Raw genomic sequence first — 18534 nt, forward strand, 5'->3', positions numbered from 1 at the left:
CCATACAATGGTAACCAGCCTCTTAGTTATTTGGGCAGTTTTTGAAAATTATCTGGTTAGTTCAAAATGAGGCACCTAGACTGCTAACTGTAACTGATCAATATGACTGCTATTATTCTGTATCTAGATCAAGTTTTAAATGGGATTTTAATCTTTAAATCCCTAAACAACTTTATATCAGTTTATCTGGATGAAGTAACTGCTCCCTAGTGACCCCATGCCCCAGACATTGAGGACTCTGAGGCACTTCTGCAATTGCCCTAGCAAAAGAGGCAAGGTAATTGGCTATAATGGAGGGGGCTTTTTCAGTGATGGCATGTGCCACTGAAGCTCACCTGCTGCTTGGTTCTTGTCAGTAACAGGCAAAGGCTTGAAAGAAAATATCTCAGGCTTTTAAATTAAAGTTTAAATTAAATGAGCAGTTTAAGTGCTTTTACACATTATCACTCTTATATTTTATTGTGTTTTTATGTGCTGCTGGTTCATTTTTTGTTTTATTATATGCTGTTTTTATTCAGTTTTAGCCATTGTACCTCTTCCAAAGAACTCTGGTTACTGGACAGCTTAAAAGTGCAGTCAACCAATTGTATCTGTTCCCAAGTTACATCTATGTCAGATCAGCTACTTCCAGTTTCAGTGATGTGGGACTGTTTACTCCCCATTGTTTTATTAAAACAAACAGCTTCATTTATATACCGCTTCATACTGAACTAACAGTGTCTAAGTGGTTTACAATTGTAAGCTAATTGCTCCCAACAATCTGGGTACTCATTTTAGCAACCTCGGAAGGATGCAAGCCTGAGTCAAGCTTGAGCCCTTTCGCTGGTATTGAACTCACAGCCTTATGGTTTTGAGTGAGTGGCTGCAGTACAGACATTTAATCACTCCGCCACCAGGGCTCCTTTATTAAACTTTTGACCTGAATATTTCTTGCTGGAAACTACTGGCTATTGCTAAGTAAATGATTTAGCTACTTATGAGATAATAAACCAACAGGATGTAATACTGTGCCTTATCTGACATCATTGTACTACTACACTGTACTGATGAGACTTATATATGCCTACCCTCTTTAGCACAAAGGATTCTCTATTACAATTTGCTTTCATGAACAAATACTGGTGAGTATCAAGAGCAATGCAGGGCCCAATGACCCAAGGTGTATGGAGTCTCCAGGAGTTGCTGCTTCAAGGCACACATGCAGTCACTCTTGAGGAAGTAATTTCCAAGTGTCCTTTACCATTCCGGTCAGAGTACATGTTTTTAGTCAATATGTAGCTTCTCCCAGAAGGGTTGGGAATGTGTCTCATATAAAAACCCAGAAACTTGCTGTTAGTTGTTTGCTGACATCTTACTGGTTAGCAGACCCATTCAATCAACTGGTGAATGGTAAGTCAACACGTAGGTAAATTCCACTGATTTAATGGACCAGGGCCAAGACTAACACCAGGATTTAAGCCACATTATACAGTACTCAGATAGATGAAGCAATTGCTGAATGGTAGAGAACAGGTTCCTATGTTCTTATGGGCCCAAATTCTACACTCTTTCTAATTCCACAGGATTAAAGTTTATACAATAATTAGAAGAGTATTTTTTTAAAAAAAATAATATAAAAGGTTTATGGGCACCATATTATCACCAACATTCTAAGTGAAGTTTGAAATGCAAGTTTCTCATAGCTACTAAAAACTCCTGCATATTTCTGTGAATGATCTAATTCAAAAATCAAAGTACTTATTTGATGCAGTTGAGAAGTGATAGTTTGGACTTGTAATAATGCTTTGCAATGCTATTTTTTTAACCTGTCATCTTCTATATTTAACAACAGCTTTAAAACATTTCTTTGGTTTCCCTCTCTCACACATGCCACACATACTCTCTGTGGTAGAAGCTATGTTCTGTAAGGAGTTAAGGCCAAGTGTTAAGCAAAGCTTTATTTGTCTGGGGGCAAACTACACATTGAACTACAAATACACCTTGTGTAACAATGGCCTTTTGGCTTGTTCTCTCTTATAAAGTGTTCACAGCCGGGACAGTTCGCAGTCTTTTGCTTCACATAAAAGACTGGTAGAAAACCAATACTTTACTCTTTCCTTCCCCCTCTTTCTTCCTTAATGTTCCACTCCCATAACAAGACATTACACTCCCCACTAAGGTTCTGAACCTATTTGGTAAGAGAAGGAGGCAGCAAGTCTTTATCACACATGGCTGCAGTGTAATGTGTAGTTTGCCCTCTAGTGAATTCGTCAGACAAGAGCACAAAGTTAGAGATGTGTCTAATCTAAAAACAAGACAAATCGGAGAACCAAGATACCACCCAGCTAGAAATAATGAGAAACAGCCTTGTGTTTTTAATTAGAAACACAACAATTTTTTTCATGTCTTGTTCATTTGTTTGTTGTTATAGAATCAAAACAAAAGACTTTTCCTTTTAATGAAAAACAGCAGCCATTTAAACCTGGACTTTCCCCCCTCTTGAAGGAGACTAGTAAAAACCCAGGAAAACTGCCCTTTGTAACTGTGCCAAGGCAAACTTTGAACCTCTGTAAATATGGTATTGAGACAGTAATATCTGGTATAAGGAGAGGGAAGTCTCAAGAAGGGCCTTTATGATCATGCCCTCTTAAGCAGATGATTTGGAACTGGCTAGTACTATTGCTGTCTCTGATTTAGCATTTTTGTAGCCAGCTTGGTTAAGGATCAACAGAGAAAAGAAGTTGTAATTTTAAGGCAGCCATCCACCATTACGTTCTTTTGAGAGGTGGCTCAAGATTAAGCGATCACAATGAAAAACATAAAGACCCCACTTTTCAATGACTCGCTTTTAAATGACTTGGTCTTTCGAGGCTTGGAAAATACTGTACCAAATTCTGTTAGATGTTTGCTGTCCCCAACTACTGGCTTCAAGGGACTTAATGAGAAGTCAGTATCACTGCAACGGGATACTTGGACAAACACTTGATTAACTCATTCAAAACTTTCCATATTGATGAATTAAAGACCTGTAAAAGTAGTTTGGAAAGCAATAGACCAGAAAGATTTATTCAAACCACAGTTAGTTCAATCAAGCTGAGATTTAACAGCATGGTGTGTAGGAACTAACCGTAGTGAGGACAAATCCTATTTCCTGCATTCAGATTTAATGAGGAAATGGCTTATTCAAAACTGCAGACAGAAACCTTAAGTTTCTAAGACCATGTATGAAGGAGAGCAGAGCTTTTGAGGGCAAATCTCAAGTGCATTCATTTGTGTAAATTGTGTAGTCCTATATCTGAACAAATTATGGTTCATTCTTTTTAGTTACACAGCAGAAGAAAATAAGAATATAAGTCAAATACAAAATGTTCATTGCATGTATAGCTTTTTTGAAAGTTTTTAAATTAATCATCTGAAAATATAATGTAAATCATATTGCAACTTACAAATAAATATGCTTACAGTAATTTAACAACCTAGAACAGGGGGTAGAAAGATTTAAAACAACCTTTTCCTCAGGTTACAGACAGCTGAGGTAATATTCAATAATTAAAAATATTGGCTTTGGTAACAAAAATGTAAATAAAGCATGCTGATTAGATGGTTCTGGTCATTCAAAAAGGTAATGTCCCTAACTTCAAGTTTTCTTCTAGTGTGTATGTGAGTACTGAGATCTCTCTCTCTCTCTCTCTCTCTCTCTCTATCTATCTATCTATCTATATATATATATATAGAGAGAGAGTCACTGGCTCAGTGCAGATATTTATCCAACAAGGACATTATACCTGTTCCTGTGTCTCCAGATCTTTATGTTGCAATTTCTTTTCTGCAGAGCGAACCTGACTGCTATAGTTCTCAATCTCATCTTGCAAGTCCTGAAACAAATTTCAAAACAAAACAGATGTGAATACTCTCAAGATAGGAAGGAATTTTTTTTGATAAATGTAACATTTGGTGACAATATCCATAGAACGTCTAAATTATTCCATGACAGTTGCCAACCATATCCAAGAATTTGCAACAAGAACCACCTCCACTCATCCTTCTCTCACTGAAATTCCTTTCTACAGCCATGCCAGTAGCAATTATAACAAGCTAAAAGATGGCACAGTGTTTTGCTGATAGGTCACAAGAAAAAAATCATTACAAGTTCCTGTGAGCTCACAGACAGGGCTCCTCATTGCATCTCTATAGGATTTTCTGCTGTGGGCTGTTCCTCTTTATCTGCTGAGAGGAGCTAGGAGGTAAACAACATTGATCAAGTATGCTGAAAGTTTTCTTGGTTGCATCTAGTTTTCCATTCAAATAGTCTTCATCCAGTGGTTGTTCCTCAGAGGTGGTTGCACTCACATCCCTGTCCAGCTCTGAGCAAATCACTCAGAAACAAAAGGAGAGAGGGCATCTGATGGAAGATAATTCTGTGTAACAAAATCCCAGGTTTAATCTTCAGCATCTCTAGGTAGGACAAGAAAAGTATTGTTTGAAAGCCTGGTAAGCTCCTGCCAGCCATTGTACACAGGATTTATCTAGATGCATCAATGATTGCACTTGGAGTAAGGCAGCTTATGTGTTAAAAGGACACATTTTTAGGTGTAAGCGGGAAATGAGCCTCTACATAAGAGATTCTGAGATCCACTAGGATCTCGGACATGATTCATTTCAGAGCTTATGGCACTCTATCCCTTCTTGCTCAACATGTTAAACATTCAAGCCAATGCAAAGCAACTGAAAGAACTTGCAGCACACTAATTCAAGAAAGAACCCCCTTCTATCTCTTTTAGACAATAACGGAATAGTGTAGCCTTAAATCATTTACAGGATAAAATGGCTATTCAGATAAGATAAGAGAAGTACTAGGGATAGATCTTGCATAATTGGTTTGAAGTGATGCCAAGAGTTAGCTTAATACTATTAAGGCTGTAAAGCTTTAACATGTTCTGATGCCAAAAGCTTTTATCAACATGGAGAGAGCTTCAGATCTTCCTAGGTCCATACATACACACAGTGTCTCATAATGGAACTTCACCATAAAATATGTTGCAACATACTAACATTTATTGCTAAAGGATGACAGGCCTGGATAATAACAAAGAAAGGTCTGTTGTATATTCTATTGTCCTTTCATCTCCAGGCATATTATTGTTAAATTGTGCAGAGGGAAAAGGGTTTCAGCACCATACTTATGTAAAATCTGAACATGTCTCACTCACTTCAGTGGGCATAAGCATAACTAACTTTACTAGCATCTAGTCACCCTTTAGAGAAAAGATGGATTTTTTTTTTGTCTTTTTGAGAGAAAGGTTGGACATTCTTAGTTAAGACAGTCAGAAATGACTAGGCAAAGAATGAGGTTTACAACTTCCATCCCTAATATCATGTGACAGTTTAAAAAGAAAACTTCATATGTCTATGGCAGCAGGACTGTTTTAGGTTTGAAATCTAAACAACTGCTGAACATGAATCTGGTGAAGCTTATGGATGCCTAGTTCACTGATAAGAAGGACAAGGGTCACTGTATAATGGAGAGTCATAGTGAAACGTCATTTCCAACTTTTTCCAAATTATGACATACAAGAATAGAGCATCTTGGTTGTTTTTCAGTAGTGCATCTAGATTATACAGATTAATCTTCAGTGAGCAAGTGTGCAGATTGTTCTGCTTTGAAGCAGGAGGCGTGATCAGCAGAATTTTTGAATTTATGGTTAATGGAATGACTCTATTTCTTTTGTGAAGCTTGTAAGCCTGATTAATAGACGTGCATAAAATGTGCATCAAAAGTAGCATTCAGTGTAGAAGCTGTGGCAAGTGTCAATGGAAACATCTGCACAGAGATACTTTTATGTATATTCTGATTTCAATTTGCACAGTGAATTATTCAGATCAGACAAGAACTCTCATGCATAGACTTGGTGTTAATAATATTAAAAATACTGCTGAGAAAATAATACTAGTTTCCAAACTAAAACATCTTTGATTTAACTTCTGCATTGGTAATAACCCATTTCCAATGTATACATAGTTTACTGAAGAACTTCATTTCCCTTAATTTTTGGAGTGACAAGTTAGTTATCTCTGCATTAACCCTTTTCTGCTATGACTCCCATTTATTTAAATGAACCCCCCCCCCAAATATTACAGGGAAAGGGATAAGGAAAATAGATAAAATTGTGATATCCCACCATGTTCAGCTTCTGGAACACTACGCACTCATGGGTCACCCCTTCAACAATCAGGATTCTACAAGCAATGGTCAGGACACATCTGCTGTTTCATCTTGAATAATCCAGCCTCTATAGTGTAAAAACTATATCCAGTCTACAAACTGGAGTTCACGTTTTGAAGAGCCAACTGAGGATTAAGCAGGAAAATGTAAAGGTTTATTTGCAGCAAGGATTAAGCTGATCCACAGGGCACCTTCTTCCCATAGAAGTATTTCTGATCTAAATTTGCTTCTCCAACATAAATCCAGAAACAGAGTTGCAATTTTTGCCACATTTCAGTAAATCTCAATGAAAAGGCACTGAATTTCCTGTTATCTCAGAAGCTACCAAAACTTTGATAGAGACAAAAATATACACACCCATTACAATCTGGGAAGAAATGGAAATCACTAGATCTGTATCAATTGTCTGTGTTAAAGATCTCCATGTGAACAAAGGTTTTGAACAGAATGGATGCAAGGTGTGAAATGCTACATATGGTTTCAATAAACAGTGTAACAGGCAGGAGTCTTAATAATGACCCTGATTTTGATCTCAAAAGGAAATGACATAGGTTTTCCCCAATTGTCAGAAAAAGCAATAAAGCTGCTTGGGTAAATTTCTACATATGAGCCTACTAAAGTCACAAAGTAGCAATGAAATCAACTGTGCTGTTATAATACCTTTGGGGATGAGCCATGATAAGGACTGCTGACTCCTTTGGAAGGGACCATCTGCTTTGCAGCAGTGATCCACTAAAGATATTATCCAATGTTCTTCAGAAAATTCCTAGCTTGTTTTGATATTACAGATATGACAGAAATCAGGATTCAGGGTGGTATCCTTTTCTTTTGGTCAAGTGGAAATGGCAAAAACATTATAGGTCATCCCCCCCCCCCCCATATGCACTGAACAGAAATGACACACCCTAGACACCTGCAAGATGTAAATTAATCTGGAATCTACATTAACTTTTACTCAGATATAAACCTGCACTATTTGCCATCTGGTTAAGTTCTCTGGTCAAGTTCTGGGAAATCATAACATACAAACATTATTTTTACTAATAATCTAAATGATTGAGCTACAGAATGATTGAGCTACAGAAACTGAGATTCCATATCCATAACTATTTTACTAATGAAGTCCACTTGGAATGCAGCCCCTCTCTCTTTAGTGCAGCTTAAAGACATGTCAAATATTCAGGCAATTCAAGAAACAAAGAATAAGGAAAGAAATACTATTGTGTCTGAGTGCAAGATCAATTAAAAAACCTGTATGGCTTCAGTAGCAGTTAGTATGCACGTCCTTATCTCTTCAAGCAGGACACACTTCAAAATGTAACAAGCAGGCCTTGACAGCTTTTCCTTGGAGTGCAATGTAGCATCTTAAAAAAATTAAATGGGGGCTTAAGGTTTAAAAGTCCTGATTCAGCAAAAGAGCTCACTGCACTAATTTCAACTGCTCAATAATACACTAGGCCTTGTTTTATGGAAACAAAGCTTCATGCCTTAACCTTAAAAACATCCAGTCCACGGCTTATGGACTCCTGGTAAACGAACAGATGCAATTAACCTTAGAACACTGGCTTCTGTGTTTTTAAAATAATAAGTCTGACATTTGGCATTATAAAAGCAGTTGATGTATTTTCAAATGACAAATAAAGCTAAAAGTTAAACTGTACGAGGTACAAATATTACGTCTCTTCTTTCAGCTTTGGAGTTGACAAGTGTAATTGCTTTAAAAGCAGTGTTTTATTTCAACCAAGTCCATTTTCAAACCATATGTAAACGTCTGCAGCTGAAAGTCTACGCCAAGCCTGACCTTGGATGTGCTTTGTATTGGCCAAAGAACAAGGAAGTACAATGTTTTGCTTTCTTGCCCAGATGTCCCATCCTTTGGAAAGTACTTAAACATGTAAATGAGATAACCTGTACTGTAGCAGTATGAGTGCATTAAGAAGTTATGGGGGGGGGGGGGGAAACCTGTCATATTTTTTACTGGATACAGGAAGAAAGAAGCAAGATGAAGGATAAACTTCTTTCCATTTCTTCCACCTTCTCTGGCTTTCAAACTACAATATTTTGTAGTTAGGATTCTGGCACCACGGTTATGTTTGACATATCATTCTACATGTATTGAGTTGCTTTCTATTCCCTCCCACTGTATGAATATATACAGAGGACACTGACCAGAGTCCAGCATCCACACAACTTTCTCATAGATTGGGAAGGGGAATGTTAATTTATTTAGCCTGAGATGCAAATTCCATTTTGTCAGGTGTCTCAGTGGTATTTCTGCAGGTGGGGCTTACTCCAATTATTCATAGACAAGTCAGCATGGTGTAGTTGTCTGGAAATCAGGCTTTGACTCCCTATTAAGCTATGGAAACTCACTAGATGACTTTGGGCAAGTCACACTTTCTCAGCCTCAGAGGAAGCCAAAGACAAACCCCTCGTGAACAAATCCTTCCAGGAAAACCCTGTGATGGGTTTGTCTTAGGGCTGCCATAAGTTGGAAACAACTTGAAGGCACACAACAACAAAAGGCAATGACAGAGCCAAACAAAAGTGGGTGGGACCCGATGGAAATATGACCAACTTGGCCATTTTCCCACCAAGGATGAAGTGATCTGCAAAGTATAATTATTTTATTTATTTATTGAGAGTATTTATACCCCACCCTACCGGAAAAGATCCCAGGCTAGCTTACAAATCATTAATTGGACATTCCCTGCCTTCAGGCTTACAATCTAAATAAGATATGAAACATAAGGAAAAGGGGGGGGGCAGTGGGGGAAAGGGTTAAGTCTTGCAGATACTGCTTATTTTTCTCTTCCTCTGAGGCCACAATAGTTGCAGCTGGATTGAAGAGCCTTTCATCCACTGCTTGGGCTAAAATAAGATAGAGCTGTACCTGCCTATTCTCTCCCTCTGAGACCACAACAGTTCCAAGTAGAGCAGTTCTATGCAAAACCTCCCCAGTATTGTATTCCATGCAGAACCTTTTAGAACTGTAAACCAGAGCTCATGGTCCTGGCAAACTCTTCCAGCAGAGAAGTGGAAAATGTTAAATGCTATATTTTTCTGTCATTTTTTTTCATACACCACACTCACGTTTATGTATAGTTGTCTGGGCTATTGTATCGCAATCAATTATGTTAGATAGGCTAAATACAGGATATGGATTTCGATTTACTCTTCTAAGGAGACAAGCGTGGACAAACCCTAGTACTCAGAGAAACAGACTAATGAATAAATAGACTGGCAAGCTTCTTTCTATTTTACAGATTCTTTTGCTTCTCAACCAGTGAGAACTACAGGGAGTCAAGGCAAAATTGCCTGTGCCAACAGATTCCCATCCATCCTTTAGTGAAGCAGATTGTTCCTTTAGTTGTATTGAGTCAGCTTTTTCTCAACTTGAAATGGAACTAGTAAGCAGTGCAGTGAGTGTCTGAGTGAAGCTGATGGTGTTACAGTTATACCTCAGCAAAAGTTAAATTGCTGGTATAAGAGTTATATATTTAAGGTATGTTAAACACATAATATTGTGTCATGCCTGATACTGTATGTCTGGTTAAAACTTGATATTGCTAATCTACCTTTACTATTTCTATCTTAAGGGCGGTAACCCATAAAGGTTTATTTCTATTTTATTTATTTTATTTTAAATGAAGCTATCTTAAATGTAACGGAAATGAATTATTTACATTTCTAATTGGCAGATTTTTATCCCAAGCAATCTTTTTATGTGTATTATTTTATTTTTTATGTTATATTTTATATTGATGCTGGTCTTTGACCGTAATAAAGAATGTACTGTACTATGTTTAGGTATGTATTCTACGCAAAAGAGTTCTTTCAGTTATAGTAATTTTTTCCTTAAATATAAGGAAAGTACATCTTATTTTCTTTACATTCTTACCAATATTTCAATGAAATAATTTTCACTTAAAGCTCTTAAATACAACATCTAAATTAAATGTCTAAAACAGATTTATTTAGAGTACTGGAAAATCTTCTGGTTCTACTTTAAAAAAAAAAAATTACATCACCGTCTTTCAGGGCCACAAAACCCTGCTGGTTTCTCAGGCTTTAAATAGCTTCATAGCTCTGCTTTTTAAAATCTTTTATTTCTGATATAAAAGCAGAAGCTTGAGTGAGAAATTTTTTTTGTTACAGTAGCAAGGCATGCATTAATATATGTAGATGCTATGAAGCCCCTGTCTTGTTCATACCTATATTAATGAATTGGATTTTGCAAATATAATTCAAATCGGCTGTTTCTCTTTCTAATCTTCCTCAGTAATTTCCTCGTTCAAGTACTGCAGCCTTTAAATCCCATACATTATGCCTGGCAAGGTTGAAATGTTCTGCAACTGCATTTTGGATATTGCAATCTTTTATGTCTGATTTATGTCCATTTATTCTCTTGCACAGATTGTCCTGTTTGTACAACATAGAATGTAGAGGGGCATTGCAGGTACAGGATGGTATATACAGTATTACATTGGAGAAAGAAAAGTAAATGTACTTCTGATGTTGTAGGTGATGTTATTGGCCCCTATAATATTGCTCTCGGTGTAGATGTGGGGACAGCGTTGGCATCTGGGTTGGCAGAATTATTTCCTTATTTTATCATCCATGTTATGTCTCCTGTTGTGAGTGAGCAGCTGTTTAAGAATTGGAGGCTGTCTGTAGGTCAATAATGGCCTGTCTCCCAGAGCTTGTAAGAAGGTAGTACTATTCTCCAGAATTTATTGTAGCTTGTTGATAATGTATTTGAATGTTCTCAGATAGAGACTGTATGTGACCACCAGGGGTGTTCTGTCATTTTGTGTTGTTAGTGTGTCCTCTAGTAGGTTGTTCCTGGATACTAATCTTGCCTTGTTGATTTGTTTCTTCACATCTCTTTAGGTAGATCTTGTAGCTTGAGAAATGCCTGTTATAAATCCTAGAGTTGTGAGTCTCTTGTCTTGTGTGGCTGAGCAGATGTGGTTGTATTGGAGGGCTTGGCTGATCGATAGATTGATAGATTTGGTAATGTTTTATGGGTGGAAGCTAAAGCCATGTAAGTATGTGTACCGATCCGTGGGTTTTTGATAGTATGCTGTTTAGAAGTTCACTGTGCACTTCCACAGTGATATAAAAAAATTATCCCAAATGCAGTCTGGGAATCCAGCTAAAGGCTGATTGCTACACAGCAGCTAATGTGCACCAAAGTCGCACCAAAACCACGCTCCAGCCCTAAGGACTGGAACGTGGTTTTGATATGGCTTCTGGACTCTTAAGACACATGCATCATTGAAACACCATAAGTCCACTGTGACTCGAAGCAGCTTTATTTTGGCTGTGTGTAACAGGCCACAGTCTCTTTTTTAAGTCTCCCTACACATACCATGGTCTGCACCACGTAGAACTAACTTTTAGAAGCTTCCATCCCTGCTTTCAGCATCAGAATAAAATTCCAAAGATAAGGTTCAAAAATTATTTTGCCACATGCTTTCTTTAGGCTTGCTGTATTTAACCCAGTTTCATAACAAGAAAATAGAGTGGATACTACTTAAATATTTATGGGAGGGGAATATTATATAAAAATCTGGACTAACATACTTTTGCTTCAAAATGTTTACTAAATCTTTCATCTGTCAGTGCTATGGAGACACTACACTACTCTGATAGATTTGTCACTGTTCATTCACCAAATTTCAATTAACTCTATCTTTATTGGCAAAATTTTGTTTTAAGAAATGAACAGGTGTATAGGACTTAACAAACACATTTTTATAAAGTGAAACGAAGTGCAGCAAGAAAGCTTCTGGAACAATTTTGATATAGAATTATGAAAGCATTTCTACATTTCTGGTTGGTGACAGTTCCACAATGCCACTTATTTCTGCAAAAGAAGAGATACAACCCTTTTATGGAGTCAACCTCTTGCAACAGGAAAGCTTGTTTGGGGGGAGGGGGTAGAGATAAAGCACCAAATAGTGAGCAAATGTGAATGGTTTTGTGGGACCATAACATAAGGACAAGAAAACATATTTGAGGGTAACTGTGTTGACCATGCAGCAAAATACAACAAAATCCACAAGCCACAAGATAGTGATAATTTATTGGCCAACCAAAAGGACAAGAGTTTTGCCTATTGTGGTTATGACAGAGCTGTCTCCAGCCTCAGTTTCCTATGGGAGCTTCTTAACCCTCTCTGTGTTCACTGCAGTCCTGAAGATTATCCTCCTGCACTTAGTACTAACTTTAAACTGAACAAAACTACACGTGATACACTTATGATCTCTCATGATTTTGTTCTGAGCCATGTTCACTGTTGTTTAAAGGGGTCCTTTAGATTACCATAAGTTTACAAAAAATAACATATTTTTAATGTCAGATTTGGAAGGTGAAAGGTGCATGAGAGAGTGCGTTGTGTCTTCTCTTTCTGCAGCAATGAAGAACTCATCATTTTATAGAAATTTCTCTGGACATGTTACTGTATATTTTGGAGAGTTACTTTGTTAAAATAATTTATTAATTTATAAAATTCATAACTCCTTACTAAAAGAGCGGCTTGTGTTACCAGTGAGTTACTTTTAGTTAATGCTTACATTGGCCTGTTACAGACAGCCAAAATAAAGCTGCTTCGAGTCACAGTGGAGATATGAGGTTTCAATGATGCATGCGCCCTAAGAGTCCAGAAGCCACACCAAAGCCATGCTCCAGTCCTTAGGGCTGGAGCATGGCTTTGGTGTGTCGTCTGGACTCTTAGGGCGCATGCATCATTGAAACCTCATATCTCCACTGTGACTCGAAGCAGCTTTATTTTGGCTGTCTGTAACAGGCCATTATTATTTCTAAAAAATACATTTTTAAATGCCCAGACTCCCCCAAATTACCCCCAAGACAATGCTTTAGGGACAGTGAGTAAAGATTACTTGACATGCTCCCTACTCAAGGTAATGATACCACCAACACTTAGATTTTCCTTTAAAAGTTATGGCATTGGCAATGTTGTTGCTCGGAAGGCGTTCCTCCTGAGCTCTGCTGTCTGACATTTCTCCAGTTCACATTTCTCTTGACTGGAACAAAATCAATAAATATAATTTAGAACACAAGCAGAGTTTTAATTCCATCCAGTGATTCCGCAAGGAAAAGCCAGAATATAAATAAATCATATTATTAAGTTACCTCCATTTACCTGGATCGGCTGTAGTCCTACTGGCTTAGACTAGGATTGGCACAAGTTAGAATACCCATCTCTGGAAAAGCCCCAAGGGAATGTTGGCTGTGACTGGGAAGTATTAGCTTTGGTATTTGAAAGAGGAGGGAAAATTTTATGATCAGATGAATAGGTTTGACATGATGGTACTTGTAAAAGTTTGAAGTTTAATTCATACAAAATTTACTATGACTCATAATGCCTTTAACAGACTAAATGTGTGGATAAAAATTCATTCTAGGAAAAATGCAAGGTATAGCAACCCAAGCTGATTTGTACCACTTTGGCAAGCAAGTTCAGCACGTGAAGCTACAATAGTTTAACCTTTTCCCCAAATAGCTGGTATTTTATTTTCCAATCTAAAAATTATTTGTACGCAAAAGATTGAGTATACTCATATCACTTGATGAATTTTTTTTGTCAAGGTTAATGACAAACATTCCACTGAATTAAAATGACAGAGGGAGTAAAGTGCCTGGAGAAATTAACTAGATAATACATTGGCTAGAATTCTATTGGAGAATTAACGAATGAGTAGTATAGAGTTACATTCATAGTTCTGTTATACAGCCAGCCTTCCGTATCCACGGATTCTGCATCAAAAGATTCAACCAAATATAGTTTGAAAATATTTACATAAATAATTTTTTAAATTTATCTTGATTTTGCTGTTTAATATAAGGGACACCATTTTACACCCTATTGTTTATAAAAGGACTTGACCATCCATGGATTTTGGTACCCATGGGGGGTGGGTGGGTCCTGGAACTAAACCATAGTGAAAACCAAGGCCCCACTGTATTCACAATTCCTATGTAGCCCCTAAGGACACATAGGGAACATGAAAGACCCCAAATCCCCACCTACCAGGAAGCCATGATTCCTGGGATTCTATTCCCCTGTTACTCAGGAAGCAGCTGAATGATGTGCCCACCCCCTCATGTGAGTGATCTCCAGTGAGAATTGTGACAGGGCCCCACTTATGTGCATCAAAACAGAGGTCACTCACAGGATAGGGATGGGAATATCAATCAGCACCTTCCTGAAGGATAGGGGAACAGATCCTTACCAATCACAGTGGCTGCTTCCCAGTAAGGGGGGGATCGGAGATGTTCGTTTGAGAGTCATTGTGTAGTTATGTAACTATGGTGGTTACACTTTGTAACTCCCCATCAGGATTCTGGCCATTAAAAAGTAGTAAACTGCAGTGGTTTGTAGAAAAGAGAAGAAAATCTTAACTTTACATATTGAGAAACAAGTATTTTCTTTCTTTCTTTCTTTCTTTCTTTCTTTCTTTTTTTGAAAGGAAGAACAGGGTGCTTTAAATTTGATACCAAATGACCTTCCAGATTTAGCTCCTTCCCTATTTGTAGTCCTACTATGATAATTCTAGAATCTAAATTGTTTGCAGAGTATTTCTTCTATCTTTCCCAAGGTACTCAAGGCTTCCTTATCATGTGACGATGAAGAATACAAGGCAAGTGAGTCCCTGCACTGTTGAGATAACAGGAGAAATCCTGGGGAAAAGGGGAGGAGCCTATGCTACGGTGGGATCAAATATCATGGTGGTTGAACAGTACTGATGGATTTCTGTGCACTGCCTATTACAGTGGCTGTGTAAATCACATGGTTCTGGAACTCTACTGAGCTTGTACACCTGGCAGATTGTACTCACCACCTTCTTAACAAAATGCTGTTTAGTCAGAGTAACAGTGTCTGAAAATGTGATCTTAAAAGTAATGAGCTGGAGTTCACAGGTTGCTAACAGAGGTTTTTTTTTTGGGGGGGGGGCTTGCAACAGATGCAGTAAGACCTGCAGGAGATGCAGTTACATAGAGAAAGATATGAAAGACCTTTTATCATTTGACTGAGTACTGTAGATTTGGAGTGCATCGTAAGGGATGAATACACTATTCCTTGTTCTTTAAGATGGAGAAGAAACTTTAGCACCCACTGTTTCTATGAAAAAGATGGAAACCTTGTTGCTTACTCTCATTCACACAATTCTCCCCCAGTTTGATGATCACTCTTACTATGAGAGGGAAAGGAAAAAAGAGAAACATTACTTGTGGTTTGTTGTGTTCTATTTTTATTGTTCTTATGTTTGCTGTTTCCCGCCTCTATCCAATACAGGGAGAGGAGGGATACAAATTATTATTATTATTATTATTCTGACAAGGAACACATTATCTATTGACAGTCCATTGAACTTCACAGCTGAAGTATTTCTGACACTTCTTGCTGCTCTGGGTGGAGAAGAACCATCTATTGTCAAATGGTTCCATCTTCAAACCAAGAGAGAAAACTTTGAGATACCCCTCTTGTGCATGGCCATCAAATCTTGACTCAAGTAATCAAGCAACATATCCCTTTCGGCGAGATGTAATACCACTGTAAATACCAATCACTGAGATCAATGGAAAATTTAAGAAGGGTCTAGGAACAAGTACCATCCTGTTTATTTATATAAAAGATCAAGGTCATATTGCCTGTATCCATCTGAACTGTGTTGCCTGAAATTTGAATTTTGAAAGCCTGGATGCCATTGTAATTGCCAGTGATATATTCAAATCTTTTACTCCAAGTCTCAAGTTGAGTCTCAAGTCCTTACAAGATCATTTTAAGTTCAGTTTCAAGTCTGGGAGCCAACTTTTAATGTAAAAATGGAGGAACGGTGGATTTTTCAGATGGGAACAGCAAGCATGTTTAAGCAATGGATGTGAGGCAGAGGTTGAGGTCTTCTTAGCAGCCTGTCCCTGCTGCATATCAGAGGAACCTTCTGAAGGGAAGGATTTTTCCACCTCAAGCCCATTGCCTAATGTATTTGTTGTTCCCTTCTGAGAAACATGCCCCTTGCTCTAGGGATATTCAGCAGTTAAATATCTGGGATCTGTTGTAGAGCAACATGTAGGGATGGGAGAACAGTGGTTGATGTCAGTACTTGCAGGGCTAAAGTGGAAGGGGTTACTGATTGTGTAGGTGGCATGGATTGCAGCAAAATCAAGGGAAAGTATATTTGAGTGTTCATGAACTATGTGACCTGTGGTTGGTAAACTAGAAGCACAACTTACACCTATGTCTCAGATAAAACTATACACTTTGGCAGGAGTACGTTCTGTAGTGGAGCATAATAATTGCAAGGCTGTCATTCTGACTCCAGTAATCTCAGGAGATTTAGAATATAGGGAAATACATTTTGCTGGAGCCCTTGTAGACCTTCTCAGTGACAAAGAAAGGTTTTTGTACTGGTAGTGGAATCATGATAAATCTCAGTGCTGTCAATATTTACTATAATGGGATTTCTTGCAGTAGTATCAGAAGAAAACTAGACACATGGAGAAAGCAGTAGTAGTAGGCTTTATATGGGATGAACACATATTTTTAATTTGGAAGGAGCAAGGTTGGACGTGGCCCTTTATGTTGAGCCTCATGGGCCCCTTGCACCTATTCAGCTCCTAACTGAAGTGGAGATTTGGGCTCAATCTTGGAACTGTCCCAAATGCATCTGAAGCTCAGCATGTTGGCAGGTACACAATACACCTCTGATCCTTTTTAGAAAGGCCCCTTCTGAAAAAATTTTGCCAAGAAAACCCTGTGATAGGTTCACCTCAGGGTCATCATAAGTCAGAAATGCACACAGCAACAACAACCAATACTATTCACTGAGAATCTTTTCTACTAAGATCAGCAACCTTTTGGATTAATGTCAAGAGTATTAAGGGAAGAGATCAAAGATCAGAAGTCAATGTAATAAAACAAACTCTTGACAAAAATAAAAAGGCTGGAATATTTGGCTAGTACTAAGTACTAATACAACTGGTTCAAATGTCTGTTGTATTTTCTCTTCAGCAACAGGAAACAACTTAGAGAATATCTCATGTTCTTTGATAAATGGATCTCCTAAACTAAAAAATAAATAAAAAAATACCAGATCAGTTTTAGCATACACTTATGAAGGAAAAGTTCAAAACTTCCAATTTAAAGTACTTACACTGAGAGGATTTACAAAGATCCTGTCTAACATTTAGCTGACACATTGTCAAAAACATTTATCATGCAACCTTTTGAAGTTTTTCAGCTCGCCTCTAGTTATTAAAGCCTGAACTGAAGAGTTTGTTATCAGTCTCAAAGCACACATGCTAAGGTTGTTTCTTCCCACATTTAAACATCACCAGGTTTTGGGTTTGATTTCTGAACTATGAAGCACAATAATAATAATTTTTTTTTAAAAAAATTCTAATCAGAAGGGTGCCAGGTAAGAATTTAATGGCCTAATCCTATGTTCTGACCACATAAGAGTAGGCTCAAAAATAACTCAGCTGGTGTTATTGCCAGCAATCAGTGGCTCTCTCTAAATGCTGCTGCATCACAACTTTTCTCGCAACCCAGTAAGGAGCAAGGGATTGCACATGGGCAAGGATATTGTGGGATATTGTGGCCCATTTTCATACAAATGTACCCAGACTAATCTAGCAGAAAGAGAGCCAGCTGGATGATCTAATATAGAAAGCAAAACTGCTATGTTTCCAAGTCATGGGACCTGGCTGCAAATGTGAAACAAAAGGTGATGCTGATCACAAAGGGGGGAAAGAGTATGAAATGAAGCAGACAGGCTGCTTACAACATCCTCTGGCTGCTCCAGGCCCAGGCAGCCCCCAACTCGCATGGGACCATGGCGACTGGACGGCCCACTCTGAAAACAGGCTGCCTGCCACCATGGTCCCAAACAGGCAGCTAGGTGCCAAAGAGCGGATTTTCCCCACTCTTTCTGCTGGTGGCTGAGGCTGCCCTGTGTGGCTTCAAAGTGACTTCCAGATGCTCTGGGGGTGTGCATTGTCTGCACAACCATGCCCCCAAAGTGGCTGGAAGCCGCTTTATTTGGCTTGTCTGCTTCAGGCCTGTGAGGCATCCACTAAGGTACTCATAAACATAAACAAGTTTATTGAATAGCCCAAGGCGTTTCAAAATACTCAAAACATAGTAATACAACAATGCCACACACTCATATATAAAATGTTATTATAGTGCACTAGGTGCAATAAATCACAATACAATATAGATACATATGAATAGCCTGAACATGCACAGTTTATATACAGACTATTCAAATCTAAAAATATACAGTATGTACTAAAAGATA

The 18534-nt window shown here is 38.0% G+C and overlaps 1 protein-coding gene across 9 annotated transcripts in view; it reads right to left on the reverse strand.

Moving 5' to 3' along the window:
* Positions 1-18534, reverse strand: part of CEP112 (centrosomal protein 112) — a 386512-nt gene that overhangs the window by 30648 nt on the left and 337330 nt on the right. For 8 of the 9 annotated variants that reach the window (XM_042453249.1, XM_042453245.1, XM_042453241.1 and 5 more), the window contains one exon: positions 3765-3854. The exons of the other annotated variant lie outside the window; for it this stretch is intronic. In XM_042453249.1, the coding sequence (XP_042309183.1) occupies positions 3765-3854 (90 nt within the window). The remainder of the gene's footprint in view (positions 1-3764; positions 3855-18534) is intronic. 9 annotated transcript variants of the gene reach the window in all.

Source organism: Sceloporus undulatus, chromosome 2 (assembly GCF_019175285.1).
Source record: "Sceloporus undulatus isolate JIND9_A2432 ecotype Alabama chromosome 2, SceUnd_v1.1, whole genome shotgun sequence".
Classification (NCBI taxonomy): domain Eukaryota; kingdom Metazoa; phylum Chordata; class Lepidosauria; order Squamata; family Phrynosomatidae; genus Sceloporus; species Sceloporus undulatus.